The 21,342-nt window shown below is 37.5% G+C and overlaps 1 protein-coding gene across 1 annotated transcript in view; it reads right to left on the bottom strand.

Annotated features, from left to right (window-relative positions):
- The window catches only part of wdr27 (WD repeat domain 27), a 61,188-nt gene that overhangs the window by 20,473 nt on the left and 19,373 nt on the right, over positions 1-21,342 (bottom strand). The window contains 4 exon segments of the mRNA XM_052090312.1: positions 5,491-5,593; positions 13,129-13,226; positions 18,852-18,973; positions 19,693-19,790. Of these exon segments, the coding sequence (XP_051946272.1) occupies positions 5,491-5,593; positions 13,129-13,226; positions 18,852-18,973; positions 19,693-19,790 (421 nt within the window).

Consider the following 21,342-nt stretch of genomic DNA (forward strand, 5'->3'; position numbering starts at 1 on the left):
CTGTAACCTCGACTTCTGCTTTTTTAAAGAAAAGGAGAACGAGTTGAAATACATTTTTGTGGTAATCAACATTATGCCACAAATGCTGTCGACTGAGCTTAACTTGTATTGAATCCAGAACATTCCTTTAAGATATAGTGCACAAGCACACAATTTGTGATACTTCTATCAAGTTTTTTGGCCCTTTTTGGAGCCTGACAGTCCTTGATCCCATTCCACTTTCATTTTATGGAAGAAAACAGCATGGACATACAGTTAAATTTCACCTTTGATGTTCAACAGTAGAACAGGTTTAGAATGACATGAGGGTGAATAAATGATGACAAAAATGAGAGTTTTAAAACTACTTCTAATTACCCATTGATGGTATTCAATAGGACCTAGTGACATTGCCTCCACTTACTTTTGTTCTTAACTGTTTCTACTAGGTAATGACAATGCATATGGTAGAAAGATTAAGAAAATACCATGAATGGCCATGTTTTCCATGTCATCACTCATAGATGTGGCACAGAATCTGTAACTTTTTGTTGATTGTACTTGAATTTGTTGCTACCTTATGGTTTGGAAATAATGCCATTTGATCTTGGAGGGTTTTTTTGGTGGGGTGTGCGTGTGTGTGTGGGGAGGGATCCCATTTCTGTGATTGCCTAGTGAAATATATAATACATCGACAAATGCATCTGGCTTATGGATGTCTCAAGACACCCACAAATAACAGCATAGTAGCTCACTACCGTTCTCTCTGTCTGCATCCAAGAAACACTGGAAAGCAGGCAGATCTGTGGAGATCCTCTCGAAACGCTCCAGCTTTGCCCAGTCTTGGCGATTAATAACAGCTATCAACATGTACATATTATTCCACTGACTTCAGCAAAGACTTAAAATACATACACAAACAGAGCAGAGTGCAATTATCCTACAATGCTGGAGCAAATGGCACATGACACATACTATGGCAAGTAATTTCATTGCTTCAAAAAGGCCAAAAAAAAACCATACAGTTCAAAATTTGGATTATAATTTTGAATCATAAGAAGAGCTATATATATATATATATATATATATATATATATATATATATATATATATATATATAAAACTGTAAAGTGCCTGTAAATGGAATTTGAAGTTAAGGCAGGTTTGCTACCATAATAATGTTGGCTCAGATAAAAATTGATAATTGAAACTAAAGGTTTTAACCCTCGTGCAACCCCACGTCCACATGTGTGGACGTTGTATTTTACCTTTAGTTTAAACTGACTGAATACTGTTCACAACACTCCAGACTGTCATTTAAGGGTTAAACTGCTGGTACACCACATCACAGTGTTTTTTCAAAAGTTGAAAAACATGTTATATACATTTTAAAATACATTTTGTTATATTTTATTTTGCTTTCACTGTACAATACTGTTCTATTCTATTTATTAACAGTAAATGCTTTCCTATATATTTACTGTGCATTTTCTAATTGAGAATCAATGGGTTCATCCAAAAGCTGAAGAATGATGCTTTCAGATGCTTTATATGCAGTTAGGATGAAAATAAGGTGCTTTTCAAACTATTCTGTTCTGCACTCAAGTCATTCACTCAATAGGGAGCAAGGGAACATCCTTAAGCTTTCTATGCGTCTAAGTGCATTCACTCCTAAAATCTGACAAAAAGTTCAGTTTCAGGCTGCAGATGATGTTTGAACCACTCAACATCTTTGGCAGACATGGGACAATGGTACTCAGAACATACAGTAGATTCAGAATTTTATAATGCAAACTTTTATTTTAACATACTGTAGTTAGTAGTGATTGGATGATGCTGGCCATTACTTTGAATAAGAATCGTTTATTCAGCTTTATAGAAAATAAGCTGTAATGTCTGTAACATCAACACTCCTGGAAACATAAACAATTTAATGAAAATAATCTGTCTTACTACAGCTTTGTATTATTTAAAATTTCACAACTTACTCCTGCTGTCCACATTTAAGAAAACTATTTGCTCTAGAATCTTTATTTTTTTGGCTCGTTTATTAGATGCTACTAGTTACAAATCAAAAAGGGAAATGGAAAATGCACACAGCAGTCACGCTCTGATTACAGGAGGTTAAATATTTGCAAAACCAATGCATTTTGATGCAACTTGGCAAATTTATAATGTATGATTATGGTCCATTGCAATTAATAGATAATTATTCAATACAATTCCCTATCCTATAACAATAAACGACTGTGATTGGTCCATCCAGTCCATCGCTGCCAGCACAGAGAAAAGTAGCATTTACCACACGACCAAGCACTCAAACACGTTCGCTTTTGTATGAAAACATCTTACACTAAGAAAGTTAAATGGGTACTAATTATATAATATAATAAAGCAAGATAACATAATGATCTCTTAGGAAAGAATGTAACTGACTAGGCAGTTGCAGCAGATTCTAAACAATAACTTTATTTTTTTTCCCTGTTTTGTTTTTTATACTCGCACTCCCTAACATCTGCAGTGGATTCCTGCATTTAAATATACAATATATATGAGCTTTCATTTAAATTCTTTCAGCAACAGCCTCTGAATTATGAAGTCATAAATGTAGGTCATTCATGAGCATTCCCATGAGCTAAAGCACACTATTGTGGGCCATTTTCTCTTTGCAAAATTGTTGTGGAACATCCATTGTTTTTTGAAGTTTGATTGGTCAGTGGCTCTGTAGAAAACAGAGCTCTTCTAACAACAGAACACCATGAAAGAATGGATATCCCAATGTTGTTCTCATAAGAGTGAATAGTTTCGACACTTCTGGCAAAAGATGTGGAGAAGCTCACCAGTAAATGTGTTGCAGCTGCTGGATGTGATAAGACAAACTAAGAGATGGAGAATTAAAGAGGACACTGGAAAAAAATGTCCAGCTAAACAGAGATGATTGTAGGTTCCTTTTCATCTCTTTACTCTAGGCCAGCTTTTGTGGTGTATGTAATGCACAGTTTAATGCGGTTTCTTTATCAATCCCACAGTAGGCGGTAAATAGCAATGTAAGAAATGTTTGAAATGCCTTGTTGCTAGACCAAATTTGGGCAATGGAGGCAAAATATTCTAATGTCAAAATGTTTGTAATCTAACTCCAAGAAGACTTAAAAAAGTGAGGGATGTCGTAAGAGTGACTTGTAGAAACCATTGAAAGGTTTCACCCCTGCCCTTAGTTACAATGAAATGGGGTCCTCAGCAAACCTGAATGACAACTTATTCAGGACACACAAGCGCACACCAGGACAGGATTATCTATTTTATGACTATCCGTTCTGCATAACTTCTGAAATATACCATCCCAGATGTGAATGACTTTCTTTCTTCTGCTGAACACAATCGAAGATTTTTAGAGGTATTTCTCAGCTCTTTAGTTCGATACAATGTAAGTGAATTGGTGCCAAAATTTGAAGCTCCAAAATAAAGCCAAAATAAAAGTACTCCAGGAGACTCTAGTGGTTAAATCCATATCTTCTGAAGTGAACTGATGGATGCGGATGATAAACTTAAACTTTTTTTTTTTTACTATAATTTATCCTCCCCGCTCAGTCAATTTCCACTTTACTTTCACTCTCTCATTCTACTTCTTCTGTTTTTGGTGATTAACATATTTCTTGCATATCACCCCCTACTGGGCAGGGAGGAGAATTTATGACAAAAAATAACTTATTGATCTGTTTCTCACCCACACCTATCATATAATATCTGAACATATGGATTTAAACGCTGGAGTCATATGGATTACTTTTATGCTCCCTTTATGTGGATTTTGGAGTTTCAAAGATTTGGCACCCATTCACTTGCATTGTGAGGACCTACAGAGCTGAAATATTCTTCTAAATATCTTACATTTTGTTCTGCAGAAGAAAGAAAGTCAAACACATCTGGGATGGCATGAGGGGAGTAAATCATGAAAGAATTTTCATTTTTTGGGTGAACTATCCCTTTAAGCCATGGTCTCACTAGGATTTGAGCATGCAAAATTATTTCGGATATTGCAACGGACCAGGATGATGTCACAGGATAAGATCTTCTATTGAGCACACGTCTTCTCAAATGTCTTCTCGTCCTCCAGATTTGCAGACCAGAATTTGCTAAACTTGAACTTTCCTCCGCAAAGTAGAGCAATTCTTTTTTCCACATGAGCTTGCAATTCCAGTCTCCTTTCAGATGCATTAAAATGGAAGTGAATTAAGTGTGAATTCTAGTGTGACCACCTCTTTAGGGTCTAGGACTCAAAATTCTGTTTTTCAGAATTTCAATGAATGAGCTGGAACATGTTTTGTGACATAAATACATAATTACATTATAAATATGCTTCTTCATTCCCTAATAAGTAGAATATTTTTTGCTCAAATATTAGACATATTTCTAAAAAAAAATTATAATAATAATATTTTGCAATAAAGCACCTGTTATCATCCACCACATTGTTTTCAGATAACTTCATTAATATAATTTGTATCTACTGATTGTGTAATATGAGTAAATCAGCATTCCGGCAAACAAAGTGTTCTTCCATCATGGCCCAAAAACCGATATTAAATATATTAAACACAGTCAAATTCATGTGTCTTTATTTAAAACAAGTGTTATTATTTCTAGGTGTTATTAAAACATTGATTATTAATATCATCAAATGTTTCTGGAAATAACTTGTATGCTGTGTGTATGATATCTTTTCATGTTATCCTCACCAAAGAAATGTATTATTAAAAACAACGGTTATATGATTTACTTTGAATTTCACATTTTAATTCTACATCCTGAAAGGAATACAGTATTCTGGGTTCAATAAAAGTTAAGCTAAATCAACAGAATTTGTGGCATAATGTTGATTACCACAAAAATCATTTCTACTAAATTTTTGAAGGGGTTAAAGGCAGAAATGTGAAGCTTATAGTTTTATAAAATCACTTACACTCATTCATCTTTTTAAAATATGTGTATTATTTGAGCTGTAAAGTTATTTAAATCGTCATCTTGACAGCCGTTTTAGGGTTTACGTAATAACGTCATGGAAACAAAGTTGCAAAATTGGATATAACTTTACACAGAAAAGATTAGTTAAAATCATGTTTAAAAGGCATGTTGTTTAGGTCTTGTGGCTACACTTTTGAAACAGTAAATTATTATTATTTTTTTTAAGTTTATGGTATTATGGCCCGATTCATTCAATTGTAAGTGCATCACTGTAACTTGTAAGTTTTTTTGCTTCTTTTTTTCCAACAAAGAGAGGGATGAAAGTCAAAATTAAATAATTTGGTAATCAACATTGAGCCACGAATAATGTTGATTAAGCTTGAATTTAATTGAACCCAGAATATTCATTTAAGTACAAATTAAAATAGCAGTTCTACATCCTGTTTTCTCTTTCAACACAAACTTAGGAGTTGTACTGGTAATGAATTGCCATTCTCAGTTCAATTCCGAATGGTGCCCAACCCTATTGGATGTATAAGATCTACTCACAGATTGGTCCTCTGAGCCAGTAGCAATGAATCGTCCACAGGGTGAGAAGGCTGCAGTGCAGTGATGACAGCGGTTAGTGTGAGTTTCATAGCGACGAACACACCTGACAGCGATGGAGAAAAAAGTATTTAATCAGTCGTGCTTTCTCTAAGACTGATGTCACTATTACTAGTGCTCACACTCAAGGATCGAAATAAACCCCTACTCTAAGTATTACAATTTGTCATATAATTCATTCTTTGTCATTGTGCTAAGAACACTGTTATCTCAAATTGTCTGGCTTGTTGAGGAGAGGAGTGCTATTACTTCTCTAAGCAATCAGACTTACTATTTTCACCTAGATGACACAAAAATGGGCAATAAATAAATAAATAAATAAATAAAACTGGGAAGCAACCAAGGCATATAAAGGAAATATAATAGAGATGTCTGGGTGGGCTCTTTTGACTTGGTAAAGTAAGCAACCACTTAGCAAATGCTTAGCATCTACCAAGACACCTTAGTAAACACACAGCAACACTTTGGCAACCACAAACAACACTCTAGCAGTTTTGCACTGGAAAATGTAACATTCTACCTTAAATAACTATCCATTGGAAACCAGTTTGAACTTACCAAGTACAGTACTCAGTGGAACTGAGTGAAGAACAGCTGAGGAGTCAAATCTTTGGCATGAAAAACAAAAAGACGATCCAGGGTCTTCAGTCCCTGAAGTGGATCTGTTCATCATCAGCTTTATGTTTCCAGAGTTACTTTACACTCTCTCTGTAGACATCACCGTCTCTAGTATGTAAGTATTCATTTGGCAGAGGCTTTTATTCAAAACAACATACAGTACAGAGGAACAATCTCACTAGGCCAACTTTGGGTTAAGTGCTTTGCTCAAAGGCACAATTTGTGATACCCATCATCAATCAACCCAATTAAAAAAAGACATTCCATAAGGTAGATGGTGATATAATCATACAGATTTGCTGCCTTCGAACTGATGCACAATGAGGATCACAATCTTCTAGAACATTGCAATGGTCATGAAGTATGTCCAAATACACAAAAATAAATCTAAGTCGAGTAAAGAAATAAATCTGAAGCCTGTATTTTCTCTACGAAGGTGGTTTCAAAAAAATCGAGCTCCATGTTGAAGCTCTGTGCTACCCCACTGCTGGACATATTTCATCAGGTCTCGATGTGTTCCAGAAGGACTATGCAAACTGATTTGGGAATAAACTTCTGAAAGCACACGAACTGATGCGTCACTTCATTATTCCTGTGCTGGGGACTTCTGTTTGCAATTACACTAACACATTTCCCTGAATTTTGCCAGTTTATGCTTAATGATGAAGGTAACATGACAGACTTGGAGAAGCTTCATGTGGAGATTCTTTTGTTTATTTTTCAGCACATGAATATAATTATAAGCCATGGTTAAACAAACAAACAATTTAAACTCAACAAAGCCTCTTTAGATACTCTGCCAGAATTACGAATGCTCCATAAAATTCTAAATGCAGAAATGCAGTCACTCCTGGCATTGCTATGTAGATGTACAAGACAAACAATTCCAAAAGACTCTGCAGCATCTACATTTGATTTGGAGAAAAGCAAGTCCAGAAATCAGCACTACTGCAATTATGAATTTATCTGAGCTGGAGGTGAAATTGTCAAACTCATTCAAGCTTACATAACTAGCAGTAGCATGCTAGTCGAAGATAGTGCATTATACTGCTGGGGTTGAGTTGCTTCAATTGTGAAAAACCAGCACTGTGTTGCAGCAGTTGCGGAGATTGTAAAAATCTATTGAAGTACATAAAATGCTGCAGAAGAACCGTAGCTCTGATTTTTCTATTTTACATTATATTCATACAGAGTCAGTATCTATGTGTTCCACAAGGGCACATTAAGGTACCTCAGGGCCTGTGGGCTCAACATCATGTGGGGGCCCCCTGCCAGTTGTCCAATTTAGGTGGGGTGTGGTGCAGACTGTCTATGAACATGAGCTACAAGTACAACTTGCACTGTTGTGCACCATCTCCATGTTTAAATCAGCATCTCCCACTGAACACTTATAGATGAATGCGCCACCCGTGACTGTCGACGGGGGAGAGTAGGGTGATGGATTCTGCGAATGTGGCCCCCTGGTAATTTTGGGCCCTGGGTTTTTGCCTGTGTAAGCCTATGCATTATTGCGCCCCTGGTGTTTCATCCCTTTTTGTAGCATTACTGTCATTTAGAGAGAAAAAAATATTTAAAGCATGACTGTCATACTATACACTGTAGTGCATATTTGATCATGCCTAGCAAAACAAGTGTTTAAAGAATGAGATCATCCTTAGATTATCAAACAGTTTTTATATTATATAAGCATTTTAAACAGATTGATAGATATTTTATCTGTCATATTTATCAATACATTTTATTTATATTTTATGCACTTAGATCAGGCTGGTCTTTTGGCTGTTTTAGAAGGGATTTGGGTACATATTAGCCACTCAGTCTGTAAAACCAGCAGGACTCCCAGCTAAACTAGTAGAACAACCAGCTTGGCCAAGCTGCAGATGAGCTAAAGCAGCTGAGACTATCTTAAATCCATCTAATAAAATCCAGCAAACCATCTTATTCTAGTTTAAGATGTTTTATTAAGCAGGGTGTAAAGTGCTTGACACAGTATTCTTTTAGGGTATGTGACAACTGTCTTCATTGGGTGAGATGAAACAACATAGAATTCAAACAAACACACACAAATTCAATGAGTCTTCCCTCAGTCTTTACTTACAATTTAATAAGTGCTATTTAACAATCCCAGAGTGGGAAATTACCCCTAGTGCTTAACCTTACCCTTATTATAGATATAAACCTAATATTTGTGTCTAATGAGCAAAATTCTCAATTAACAATGCTACATAATGTGAATAGACATATAAAGTGATTTAATACTAGCTTTAGCATTTCACTAGTTCAACTCCTATCATTAGCCTTTATAGAGCAGTGCAACCATACAATAAATTAACTAATTTCATGAGACCGCTTAGACGGCCAAAACCCTCTATTTCTGTCTTTTCAAAAATATTGGCACAGACACAACCAGACAACTCAAGAGATATTAATATAAAGGTCAAAAATACTTTGGCGTGCAAAACATCATGGAACAGCTTGCCTGAGGCCCTTATCTCACTCATCACACGAGGTGGGTCTGGTTGTAGTGTTTTCTTCAAGCGCCTTTGCATTCATGTATGTAGTGTGCATTTCTGTGGGGCTTGATTCACACGCTGTGCAAGCCAGGTTAATCTGCTTCTCATTAAAAGAAAAGATTACACTTCAAGAGAAAGGATAAACAAATGTATTGTTTAAAGCCCACATATTTTCTTGGTACTTAGTCATCCAAGAGAGTAAAAACATCCAGCATGCCAGTCGAAGAGCCACCAGAGAGTCTTTAAGCTTGCAGACACTTTAAAAACTCAGATGCAATGAATGGCATATGTGCATATAAGAATCAGTAAACTGCCGTCCTCGTTTGACAACTGCAACAGCTTAGTGCAGCTGTGGATCAAAATCCCAGAGTATATTATTTTCTTATGGGTGGGCGATATACCGGTTAAAACGATATACTGGTAGAAATGTGTCAACTGTTTACTTTTGTTATGCAAAGCGCTGCATGGTACAGCATGTGCAAGCCAATCAGAGGTTGCACTACAAATAATGATGGAACTGAATTGTAAAATCTCCTTCATGGACCATTTTTTACAGTCATTAGTGACTTTTGCATTCATTTTAGATGTAAAAGTGCCTTTTTTGCACATAAATGCTTAAATAAAAATGTAAAAGGTTTTCAAAAGGTATTCTATTATTCTGGACATTATTTTTTCTCAAACATTATTTTTCAGACATTTTTGAATTTATTATTAAAACACTTGACTGTCCCAACTTTTTTGGAGAGTCTTGCAATCATCTGAGCGTGTATTTGAGTGTGTATATATACAGTATATTTATATAATTTTCAAATCTCTTTTTTGTTTTTATCAGCATTTTCCATATCGTCACACAACGTTTTCGGAATTGGGGTTGTATATCGTTACTACTAGTTCTCTTCATTTCTTGCTGCAATAAGTGCCATATATTATAATACATCTCTAACACAGTATTAATTGAATGCCAGCCAGAATTTACAAAGTATATACAAAATTAACTTAAATTGAAGGTGAGTCCCAAGTCATTTCTAGTAATGAACTGACTTGACCTAAAGGTGCTTTCACAGACCAAGCAGTCTTTAAAAATAATAAAAGAATAAAATAAACCTAGAAAGGTTATTCAAAGGTCACCAGAAAGTATAAAGGATACCACTTTTTTTAAAAGTTTGAAACATTTGAGTTACACGTTTACTACATGTATACTAACAGAGGAGTCTTTCTAATGGCAACCTGTACAATTATGTATGTATGCATTTAGCATATACTTTTATATAAAGTATATATATATATATATATACACATTATATCAGTTTGTTTGTTCCCAGGACCTTGGCATTGCTCTACCAATTGAGCTACAGGAACCAGTAACCAAGGTCCCACCAGGGGCGCCCTGAACTCCTGTGCAGCGGAAGACAGGGTGATGTTTCAGAAAAGAGCCACAACACAGGGTGTGTTGCTATTATTTCTCACATATTTCAAAATCCACAGAGCTGCTCCCATCTCCGTCTGAAGCCCAATATTATATTTATGATCAGATAGGAAGCATTTGAATTGCAATTAGCAAAACACACCCTGCAGTCCAAGGAGATAAGCCAATTGGAAGTTGTTCCATAAGCCTCAGTCTTGAGCGGCTTGGCTTTTGGCCGAAGGTTTTGTCTTGAACTCTGGAATGATGTCACTTGTGCTTTAAAAGAAGTCAGGGGGAGATAAAGCCCTTTCACATGCTGGAAGTTAGAGCAATATCTAAGAGCCAACCAATGGAAAAATGGAAAAATACACAAAGTGGCCCAATTCTTGTGCTAAAGGACTTCATCGCCCGACCTCAGTTTGTCAATGACTGCAGGCAAATGACGTCACTAATTCTCACATATGCTCCTGTGTTTCCCTGTGTTTGAACTGCATTTGTTTTTAGTGTTTTGTCTTATGTGGTTTTCATGGCTTCCTCTCATTGACAATCTTCCCTTTCTCTTTTCCACTGGAACTAATCCTTCACAGAAGTGAAAAAATTATGTTGTTATGCTGTATGTTGGCCCCTACTAGGTTCCATAAAGGTGTCATATCATTACAATTGTCATTATTTTATTTTATCCACTGGTCCACTGATAATGGTAGTAAAGGTTTCTTGCACCAAACACAAATGTTATAATTTAGTTTTACATGACCATTTTCCACACCCTTTCTGACCCAGTATTAAACTTCCCATTTTTGGTACTTTACCTTTAAGACTTCTCCTTAAACGCCCTTTGTTATGATTGGTTACTTGCATGTGAAATAAGAACCAATTTGAAATTAGGTTTGCTATCGAGTCCAATGTGTTTGGCGCTGTCCCCCTTTTTTTTTAAATAACAGCCTTTTTGCAAAGCCTGAATTACATTAACTGTGAATGGGTGGGCTGAATTGACACTGAATTGGCATTGTTATTGTTTAAATGTGGGCAGACATGGATTAATGCATTCGACTTTCTGAGGTCAGGAATCCCATTCGGAATGAGCCGTTTATGGTTAGTTCCAATTTATGAACTTGGGAGGATGTTTTCGGTTCTGAAACTTACAGCATGTTTACATAATACATTATCAAATTATTTTATTTCATTACATGACCTTTACCATAGTCACCTGGGCTGCTCAAGCACTGTAAACCAGCAAATAAACAGTTTCTTCACATGCTTATAAACACTAACCAGCCTCTTTTTTTCTGCAGAGATGAACTAAGTTGTTAAAAACTCCTGACCAGAACCTGACCTGCTAAGAAAGAGGGATTTGACACTTTCTGGAGTTTGCAAGTAAGAGTGGGAAGATCTCCAAATATTCTAAGGGATAAAAATGTATAGAAGCAATCCACACATTTCTCAAAGTGAGAAAATGTTATGAGGGACAAGATGTCTTTTAATACCATCAGCTGTACTTTTAAAGGAAATAAAAGTACAACTGGATAGCTTCAAGTGCAGATTTTCTTCACAGACATGAAATATCACAAAGTTCAGAATGAAATATGTTCAGTCTGGAACTTTCAGCACTGTTCTAGTCTTGTTTCTCCCTTCTCAGAAGTACAGACATGTACAAAATGCTCTTTACATCCTAATGCTTTTACAGAATGTTCTGAATGAAAGGAACCGCTATCGCAAAAATGAAAATACTGTCATCATTTACTCATTTACCTCATATTGCACCAAACCCATTTCTTTCTATCTATCTTCTATTTCCATCTATTTCTTATAAATACAAATCTATTTGCTAAACATACTCGGTGTCCAACTGAAGCAGAGTAGTTGTTGTTGGGTCAAGTACAGGGAAAGCATTCTTTCCAGGGCCCTTTTGGCTGAGGTCAGAGTAAAAGACTTCAGCTAAAGACTTTGGAAATGTTGGATTCTTGGTTTAAGTGTACCTTATATTGTAGATGTATCTTTCTGACTATAAATAATCCCAGGAAATCCAGATTGTTCTTAATGTTCTAAAGAGCATTATGTTATGGTATTATCTAGCAAGCCCAGGCTTTGACCACACTGCACCTTGCTAAACAAAACCACATTTAGGATGCCTTTGGGATTAGGACACCACCAGTTATTGCTGTAGTACTTCATTACTATACAGTAGGCCTACTGATACACTTCAAAAACTGGACAGGACAGAACAGTCTTAAAGCCAATGTATACTTCTGTTGGCCGCATTGCTGATCAGAATGAGCACAGTATGCGTGATGTGCTGAGTACTGATCCATTGAGCATTGGGACACTTATGACTAAATTACCTGTGTCACAATTATGAGTTCACACTTTTAAATGCAGCTGGTATTAATCAGCAACATCACTGTATTAATGACAACATTGTGTGTTTTTGGTATTGATATTAAAATGTATAGTGCTATTATGAAAGATAAACGACATAAATGAAGAAGTAAATATACAAAGTATTTTTATTTTTTCTGATAACTCTTATTTTTTAAAATAATGTTTCCCTTTCATAAACATTATTGATGAAAGATAACTTGCATACTGTACGTCCACTAAAGATTTGAGAGACTTCAGAAGACCTCACAACATTTCCTTTGAGGGAACACAGTGAGCAACGATGCTTCCTAGTTTTTACGGTGCATTCTGGGAATTCTTAGGGACCGAAGGTTTCAGTGCATTACAACAATTATGCCATTGAGACACCCCTAGACATGGACGACTCCCTGATCAGTGCCCTGAATATTGAACTAGGGGGCTGATTGAGACGCAACCGTTGACTGTACAAAAAGAGTATCATTAAAGCAGTTGTAGTGCACACGTGTAGAACACGTATGTATTTGCTCAAGGTCAAAATACTTTGAAAGGCAATGTGGTCGAACAGGCATGATCCGAACGCAGAAAAGCAAACTGGGGCTTTGGAGATTCAAATTATACCAAATTATAACTTGGCTTTGCCCAGCACAAAATGTCTCAGGAAGCTGGTGAAGGGAAACTGAGACCTACCTTGCAGAGCGTAGGTCCCACAATTTTAGACCGTCTGTTATGGCGCTGCTCAGGAACAGATTGTATGATTCTGGGCCCTGTGTGCAAAATGGGGACCCCTGCAATAAAAGGGCCAGAGGAAAGAGTCACACCAAAGGTAAACTGATATTATGAAAAGAAATCAAAGATTCAGAATAGGGAAATATTAGCATTACAGTCTACAACTTAAAAGACATCAACACCCCATTGTATCATTTTTGTATTATAATGTATACATGTCCCACTGTATTTATAGTAACTGTGTTTTAAAGTTTTACGTTTAATTTAAAATGTATCCAAAGTAAATTCCTGCACCCCAGACATGCAAACAAGACAGACTTAAATTCTTATTAAACCTTTCATGTGTCTTGTGATGACTTGCTGTTCAATGCCATAGATCATTACTTACCAGACTTTGAGTAATTAAGGAGCGAGTACAAAAAAAGATGAATGTTGCAAGACATATGATTATTTGTATATTTGGTCTATAATTCTCTTTCTTCAAAGATGTGGTGCATATTCTTTGGTTGTGTGTTGAGTTTAATTATAAGTGCTGTTAATCTGTACAAAAAGAAGAACAGATATTATGTGGAATATTGCAAACAGGTCACATGTGCCCTCTGAGTGTATGCAGACTTTCCAGAATTGAAGCTCTACCAAAAAGCCACAGAATGGAAATGTTTGGAATACACTGTGGAAGACCAGTTAACCCATCTCTCTCTCTCTCCTGCTCTAACACAATGGTTTAATGTGTTATGCATGGTTTTTGCAAATTCTTTGCCAATGTGGCCTTGGAAAGGAGAACGTAGAACGAAAAGTGAAGGTTTCTTGCAGTTTATTTACAGCTGGCAGGAAATCTCACTGATCAGATCTCTTGATCACTCTAGGTATCTCTGATGCATGGGCTTCTTGCTGAAGGATCCCACATGTACGTAATAGCCAGGTTGTAATACTTTGAAAACAGTAGATCCATAAGCACAGCAGACAATGTGTAGAGTGACTGGGAATGTACACACTAGCTAAAGCCACTATACTGCATTAGATCAGATAATCCAGTCCACTGTCCTCTTGGGTACCCAACTAATCCCCGTTGCTCCTGTCAAACTGATAAGGATCTAGGGCTGAGGAGGGTTAATGAATTTTAAAAACATGTGACCCATAAGAGACCTGAGAGCAGAGGCCATTATGGTTATTCCACCTCTCTATCCTTAGTTAATCCTATTTCATTTAGTCACATGTCTGGTGGTACTCAATCTTTTAATATACATATATATAAGGTGTAAAACATTATGAATATAAGAAACAAAATGACAGACGTAATCTATGTACATTTTGTAATGACTTGCAACCTACAGATGTGTCCATTTATGTTCACTCCATTTATGTGTAATGTGGTTTCATGCAGTACTAGATATACAATATTTTATAAAAAAAAAAAAAAACATGAACTTTACTAAACAGTTTAGTGCAATTTAATTGCTATATGAGCTGTAATACCCTGCAAGTAATTTCTTTCTAGGCAAAAATGCCACCCATTTTATTTTAAAAGGATGTAACTCCAATTTGGAGAAAGCATTACTGGGCACAAATCCAGATGCATGGTGTAGTTGATAGCATTTTTGACATTTGGATATGATCCTGGATTGTAATGGAGGAATGATGCTTGGGACATGGGAAATTGCCCCATGCAAATTGCAATCAGCGCTGCTTTGGTGGGCAGTTTTGCACCATTGCCTGATTTGCAGGGTTCTATCTTTACTATCTGGTCAGTTCATGTATAAAATAAATGTTGGTTCAGCACAAATTTCGAGAAGGGTACAGCTGCAGGCATTGCTCAAAAAAGGGGCGGTCGCTCCAAACCGCCATTGAAGATATAGGGAGCCCCTTACCTAAACCTTTTTCTAACATTAAGCGTGAGTGGAAGATTGGAAGTGCTCCCGTTTGGAGCAGGTGCAACCCCCTTTTGGAATAACCACGCCTCCTTTTCTGGAGATCCCACCCCCATTTGGAGGTCTCCGGTCTGCAGCTATACCTACTTGCAATTTTCCATATAGAATGTTCAAGGGTCATATGCAAACATTCATAAAACATGCACATGTACAGACGGAATGTGCTTACACAACATGCTTGGCTTAAGTCAGATCCTCCCTAAACTTATTTCTCATATCCTTCTTAATCTGTAGGCTCGAGTGATTTAGACCAAGATACTCAATAAGATGAATGGGACATGCGAGACCTACAACTTAGGCCCACCTTGGAAAACCTCACACAACTGTGGTTTGGATCATCCCAACTGAAAAGCTGAACTTTTATCCTCTAAAGAAGACATAATTTCTTGCGTAACGTTCAGAGAGGCCTTATATAATGGGAGGATTGGACTGCCAAACTGCAGCTCCAACACGAGTTGGTTTGATGCTGAATCTATTCATTGGCGTTAACTCCCTTTTTCAAGGATTCTAAACATTAAAGTTACGTTCATGCTTAGATGTTCTCCATCTAACCATTTATTTCTTGTTGACTGAACAGAGCTCCTGTTTTAAGTGGCCTAAATAAACTAATATCAGTGAACGGACAGTAGCAGTACTCTATGGGGCCCCACTTCCCATGATTTCCCTGCTGCTTAAACAAGCCAGCCACATATCTTAGGCTGGTTTACAGCTTACCGAGGGCACAGTACAGCCTCACAATAAAATGCATACACTACCCATAAACCGTTTTAGTGGTGTGTAATTCCAGCCTTAGTGTTTTTAGCTCAAAGGTCACTACCAATGAGCCTTGCTCATCTTGTAAATAACCACTGAGGTCAGAAAATTCAGAGTAACAAAGGCATCTGTCTTTTTGCAGTATAGGAGTCACTTTGTTTTAAGAAGTGGTGAGGACACGAATGAAGCCTATGTTCTGCAAGTTAAAGTCAAGTTAAATGAATTTAGACTGGCTCATTCAAATGCCTCTCAATAGCCTAGATTTTATCAGATTTAAAAATGAAAAGAGGTTTAACTAATAAAAATGAAATGCTACCAGTGCTTAAACCTCCTTTTTAGTTACATGCCTGGGACGTCACATTTTGCATAAAAAAGGGAGTAAAAACAATAGCTGTTCACAGCTGTCATAACATACTGTCTTAATAAAAACTGACTCAACACTAACTTTAATATAGGGAACATACAAAGACTGTTTATCCCAAGATGGAGAAATTGGAATGCCCAATATGGATGGATGTAGAAAATGAAGTCCCACCTTACAGGTAAAAGAGCCAATCACATTTTAGATGCAAATATTGCCTGTCAGTCAACTCGAGAATGTGCATTATGAATGTGCCAGACTAGCCAGAAAAGTTGCGTTTTTAGCGTGATCTGAGCTAAACAAATCGCAATTTACAATACCATTGCTTTCAGATTTTACTGCAAATTTGAAATATGTTCTTTGATTTTTTCTTTTTTCTTGCGTGGAGATAATGGTCTTTACCCAGTCAAGTATACAGGAGCTTTACTTTAAATCCGCTTGTATGCATAGAAAATAGCAGCCTGGGAGCGATCCAAAGATGGCCGCTGAGTGGACTGACTGGCTTTACAGCTAGAAAAGTAAACCCCAACTTGAGTCTTCAGTTTGATGTTTTACTGGTCAGTCCATTGCAACTTTATAGGCAATTTCAATTAATTCCCATCAGCACCAGAACTGCTAACTAACCCCTTCAATACTATTAAAGAGGCTGCACAAAAAGCTTGACTTTCTTTCATCAGCAGAACATAAACTAAAAATTTTTGAAAACTATCTCTGCTCTGTAGGTCAATAAAATGCGAGTGAATGGTGATCCGAATCACATAAAGGAAACACAGAAGTAATCAATTGGGGCTTTTCCACTGCACGGTACAACTCGACTCAACTCGACTCAGCACACTTTTTTGGGGTTTTCCACTGTGGATAGTACCTGGTACCTGATACTTTTTTTAGTACCACCTCGGTCGAGGTTCCTAGCAAGCCGAGCCGACACTAAATGTGACGTCAAAATCCTGCAGATCACTGATTGGTCAGGGAGAATCGTCACAATCTTCATGGATTTCCGTCATCAACCTGCTAGTTTTAAATTTAATAACAGCGATAGCAGTATCATTTGTTCACATGCCTTTCAAATTGTGAAAAAAGAAAATGGTTGTGCCCAAAACCATGCCGTGGTCAATAAACGAGGTGCAGAAGGTCCACTCGTTAGCGAAGAAAGAATCGACGCAAAACTAAAAAGTCTCTCAGGAAGTGTTTCAGATTTTGGCCCCACACGGCTACCACCGGACCTACCAACAGTGTAGGGAAAAGTTTAAAAAAACTTAAAAGTGACAACAGAACAATCAAGGAAAAGTGGAAGTGGTTCGACCAAATGGACGCTATCTAGAGGGAGAGTGCCCTGGACTCAGCCACGATGGAGGATGGTATGTTTTGTTATGTTAACTCTATACTCTGCTTGAAAGCTTCACTTTATTTAGTTGACCAGCTATTGGAAGCTTGCTTCTAAAATAACCAGGCAATTTAACTGTTACACTTGTGTAAAATCACCAGCAACAACTGCTTTATGCAGCACAATGAGCTAGTAGCTAACAGCTAGCGGTTGTGTTATTGTTTTGGTCAGTTTGTGTCATGTTAAAGATGATATCACGGCAGTAGAGGCGGAGCAACTATGACAATAAGCCTATAATCCCACCCACGTTTAAGTGATACTAAACTGCAGTGGAAACGCGAGCTCCGAAAAGTAAAGCGAGTAGCGGTGAGGCGAGACGAACTGTAACGTGCAGTGGAAAATTGCCATATAAGTGGTTGAATCCATATCTTTAGAAGTGATATGATAGGTGTGGGTGAGAAACAGAACAATATTTAACTCCTTTTTTACTCTAAATCTCCAATTTAACATCCACTTTCAGATGTGAAAGTGAAACTAAACAGGCACCACGTGTGACTTTCAGATGTAAAAGTGAAAGTGGAGATTTACAGTAAAAAAGGACATAAATATTGTTATGTTTCTCACCCACAAATATTATATTGCTTCTGAAGATGTTGTGAGTCATATCAATTACTTCTAGGTTTTCTTGATGCAATTTTTGGAGCTGCAAAGGTCTAATCACCATTCATTTGCATTGTATGGACCTAGAGAGCTGAGATATTCTTCTAAAACTCTTTATGTTCTGCTGAAGAAAGAAAGTCATACACATCTGGGATGGCATGAGGGTGAGTAAATGATGAGAGAATTTTCAGATTTGGGTGTACTATCCCTTTAAACTGGCTGTTTTTCTACTGTATCTTGAAGACTTCTAAATGTTTAAATTCTCTGTTATATGGTTGGCTAACATCAACGTACAATGCCATGTTCAGCAGAATGTTATTTTTTTGTCAGATACCCTTAAAAATATCTAAGTTAAATGGTTTTATTCAAGTCTAAATATTATTTAATATTGTTTAAATTATATAAATTATTACATATTATATTATTATTTATTTAACATTCCTGTATCAATCTGACCTCACCAGCGTAGTTGTTATTTTTAAGGGTTAGATTACATAGCCTACAAATACCTCATTAAGGTAACAACTGCACGTCACTGCTTTGTACCGTGAATTCTCTTCAGGAAAGTTTCACTTCATGTGTATGCTGCTACTTGCATACACCCCATTATGCAGTAAATATATTAACTGGGCAACATCATGCGGTCCTCTTCTCTTACCTTGTTCTGGGTGAGGTGATTGACAGCTCGACAGTGGGCGTCTGGGATCTGATTGGCCACACAGCCACGGTTCATATCAAACACCTGGATGGTGCGGTCAGCACCAGCAGCCAAGACAATATCTGACAGACTACAGTTAAAGAGCTCTGAGATACACTCAATTCAATATGTTAACTTAAACCTTAAGTAATATTTGGTCAATAAAATGACACATTTTCTGAGAAGTTCATGACTTTTATAGCTCTAACAAAGAGGACATGAGATTACCCTATTCATGACATAATATTACACCTAAGGAAAACTATAACAAAGTTATGTGGGAAAATCTTATCATTACTCTGCTGTGCTTCACTGCATGTCAACCACATTACCTCACGAAAGGACAGGCTAAAGAAAGTAGAGTTATAAATCAACTGCAGGGTACATTTCATTTACTACTTAATAAATGAATTGTAAAACATTTAATAGGGATTAACGATGAAGACGTAGCTGGGAAATAGACAGATCTAAATGATTTATAGTGATAATTATGGACACACATGATTGAATTTATGTTTCTCATGATCTTAAAAACCTTTAGGCCTAAAGGCTTATGCTCAAATGTAGGCAACTATAAACATTTTTTTTGTTTGTTTGTATGACAGATAGTGAAGGAAAGCAGCCAAAATGTCGCCAGAAAACATGGGAACTCTTTCAACACTCTTTAAAACGTTGGACACAACTGACTAGAAGTATGCTATGAGTAAACCTGTTCACCATTAACATGAGCTGTATTCACTTATTGGACTGTGCATCTCAGAACACATTTAAGACCAAATGCTCAGTCAAAAATTTTGGATACAGGAGAAGAAGTCATTGATGCCTGAAACTGCGGTGATGTCTGTTTCTGACATCATGCTGAATTTCTTTGTCAGTTTGGACTTGCTCCTTTGCTTATATCTTTAAATGTAGGAACAGAAAAAGCACAATTAAGGACATTCCACAACTAAGAAATAATTCAGAATTGTTTCTTAGAATAAAAGCAAAGCACTGCAGTTGAAAACCTAAATAAACAGTGACATCAACAATGAAATGTTGTTTACCTTTTGTAGGAACTCGAGCTGCGTAATCGCATTGCGATGCACCCTGAGTGTCACGTGGTCTGAAACCCTTGAACAATCACGGCAATTTATTGGCTGGTGGCACTTAAGTGACGCCCCAAGTGAGCTACATCACAGGCTCCATAAAAGCACTCACTTTGGCACTATCGAGTAAGATTTTCTGTTCTTCAGTGCACAATCTTGCACTGAATCCATGTTGTACCTACGACTCACTTCTAAGTGAGTATTATTATTATTCTCCCTTTTGAGTGGTAACACAGGATGGAATCTAATCTATGCACGCAGTTCATCATCAGTGAAGATTCCCACGACATGTGTGTCGCCTGTTTGGAGTTTCACCACACGTAGGCCATGTTGGATGGTTCAGACTGCCCACAGTGTGCAGGTAGTCTGTGCCACAGACAACATACTCTGTTTCTAGGGGTGGAGCTGGATTCACGGGCAATGCAGGCACATCTGTCTCCAGTTTGTGTTCTGTCATTCCACCGGTGTCTGGCGATGTTCAGTGTGGGACACGTTCTCCCTGCAAGAAAATTTCACAGGCTTTTGGGGCTCATGATCGTGGCTTCCGCTGACATTCCCCTGGGCATGTTGCATATGAGATCTTTCAGTGTTGGATGAACTCCACAAAGGAACTTCAACCACTGACACATGTCTTCAAAGTGATGTGTGGGTGCTACCGATCTCTGTTACCATGGAAACAAACCAACCATTTGATGTTGGGCTTTCCGTAGTGACAGGTGTGTTGCTGTAAAGATATAACTGACGCCTCTTCCACGGGTTGAGGCGTTGTATACGAGGGTCATCCAGCCTATGGGTTTGGAGGGGCCAGCAGCAATATTGGCACATAAAATGTCTGGAGATGTTCGTAGTGTTAAAAGATTTTCCTCCTGGAGATTCAAGGCAGCCATGTCCTCATCCGGTAGGACAACAGGATGGTGGTGTCCTACATAAATCGTCAGGGAGGAGTGCATTCTCATGCCATGCTGAGACTGGTGTGTCGCATTCATCTGTGTGCATGGGAGAATGTGCTGTCTCTATGAGCTGTGCATGTCCCAGGCCGGTTGAATTTGGGGGCGGATCTCCTGTCCAGACAGGGCTTGATGCCCGGAGAGTGGACATTACATCCTCAGATTATGGAACAAATCTGGAGAAGGTTCGGCAGAGGTTCCACTTCATTTCACTCACAGACTATACATTTTCAGGCTTTCTATCCTCCCCAATTTGAGATGGAGGAGCATGAAAGATTGCATATGCTTTTGCCCAGTTTGGGTGCTGCGAGTTTATGTTGACCGTACTAGTCAGTGACATAAGTCAGAGAGATGTTTGTGAGATTTGGTGGCCGCAACAGGGGTGTTTAGGTGTCCAAGCAAAGACTGTCTCATTGGCTT

Source organism: Xyrauchen texanus, chromosome 24 (genome assembly GCF_025860055.1).
Source record: "Xyrauchen texanus isolate HMW12.3.18 chromosome 24, RBS_HiC_50CHRs, whole genome shotgun sequence".
Lineage (NCBI taxonomy): Eukaryota > Metazoa > Chordata > Actinopteri > Cypriniformes > Catostomidae > Xyrauchen > Xyrauchen texanus.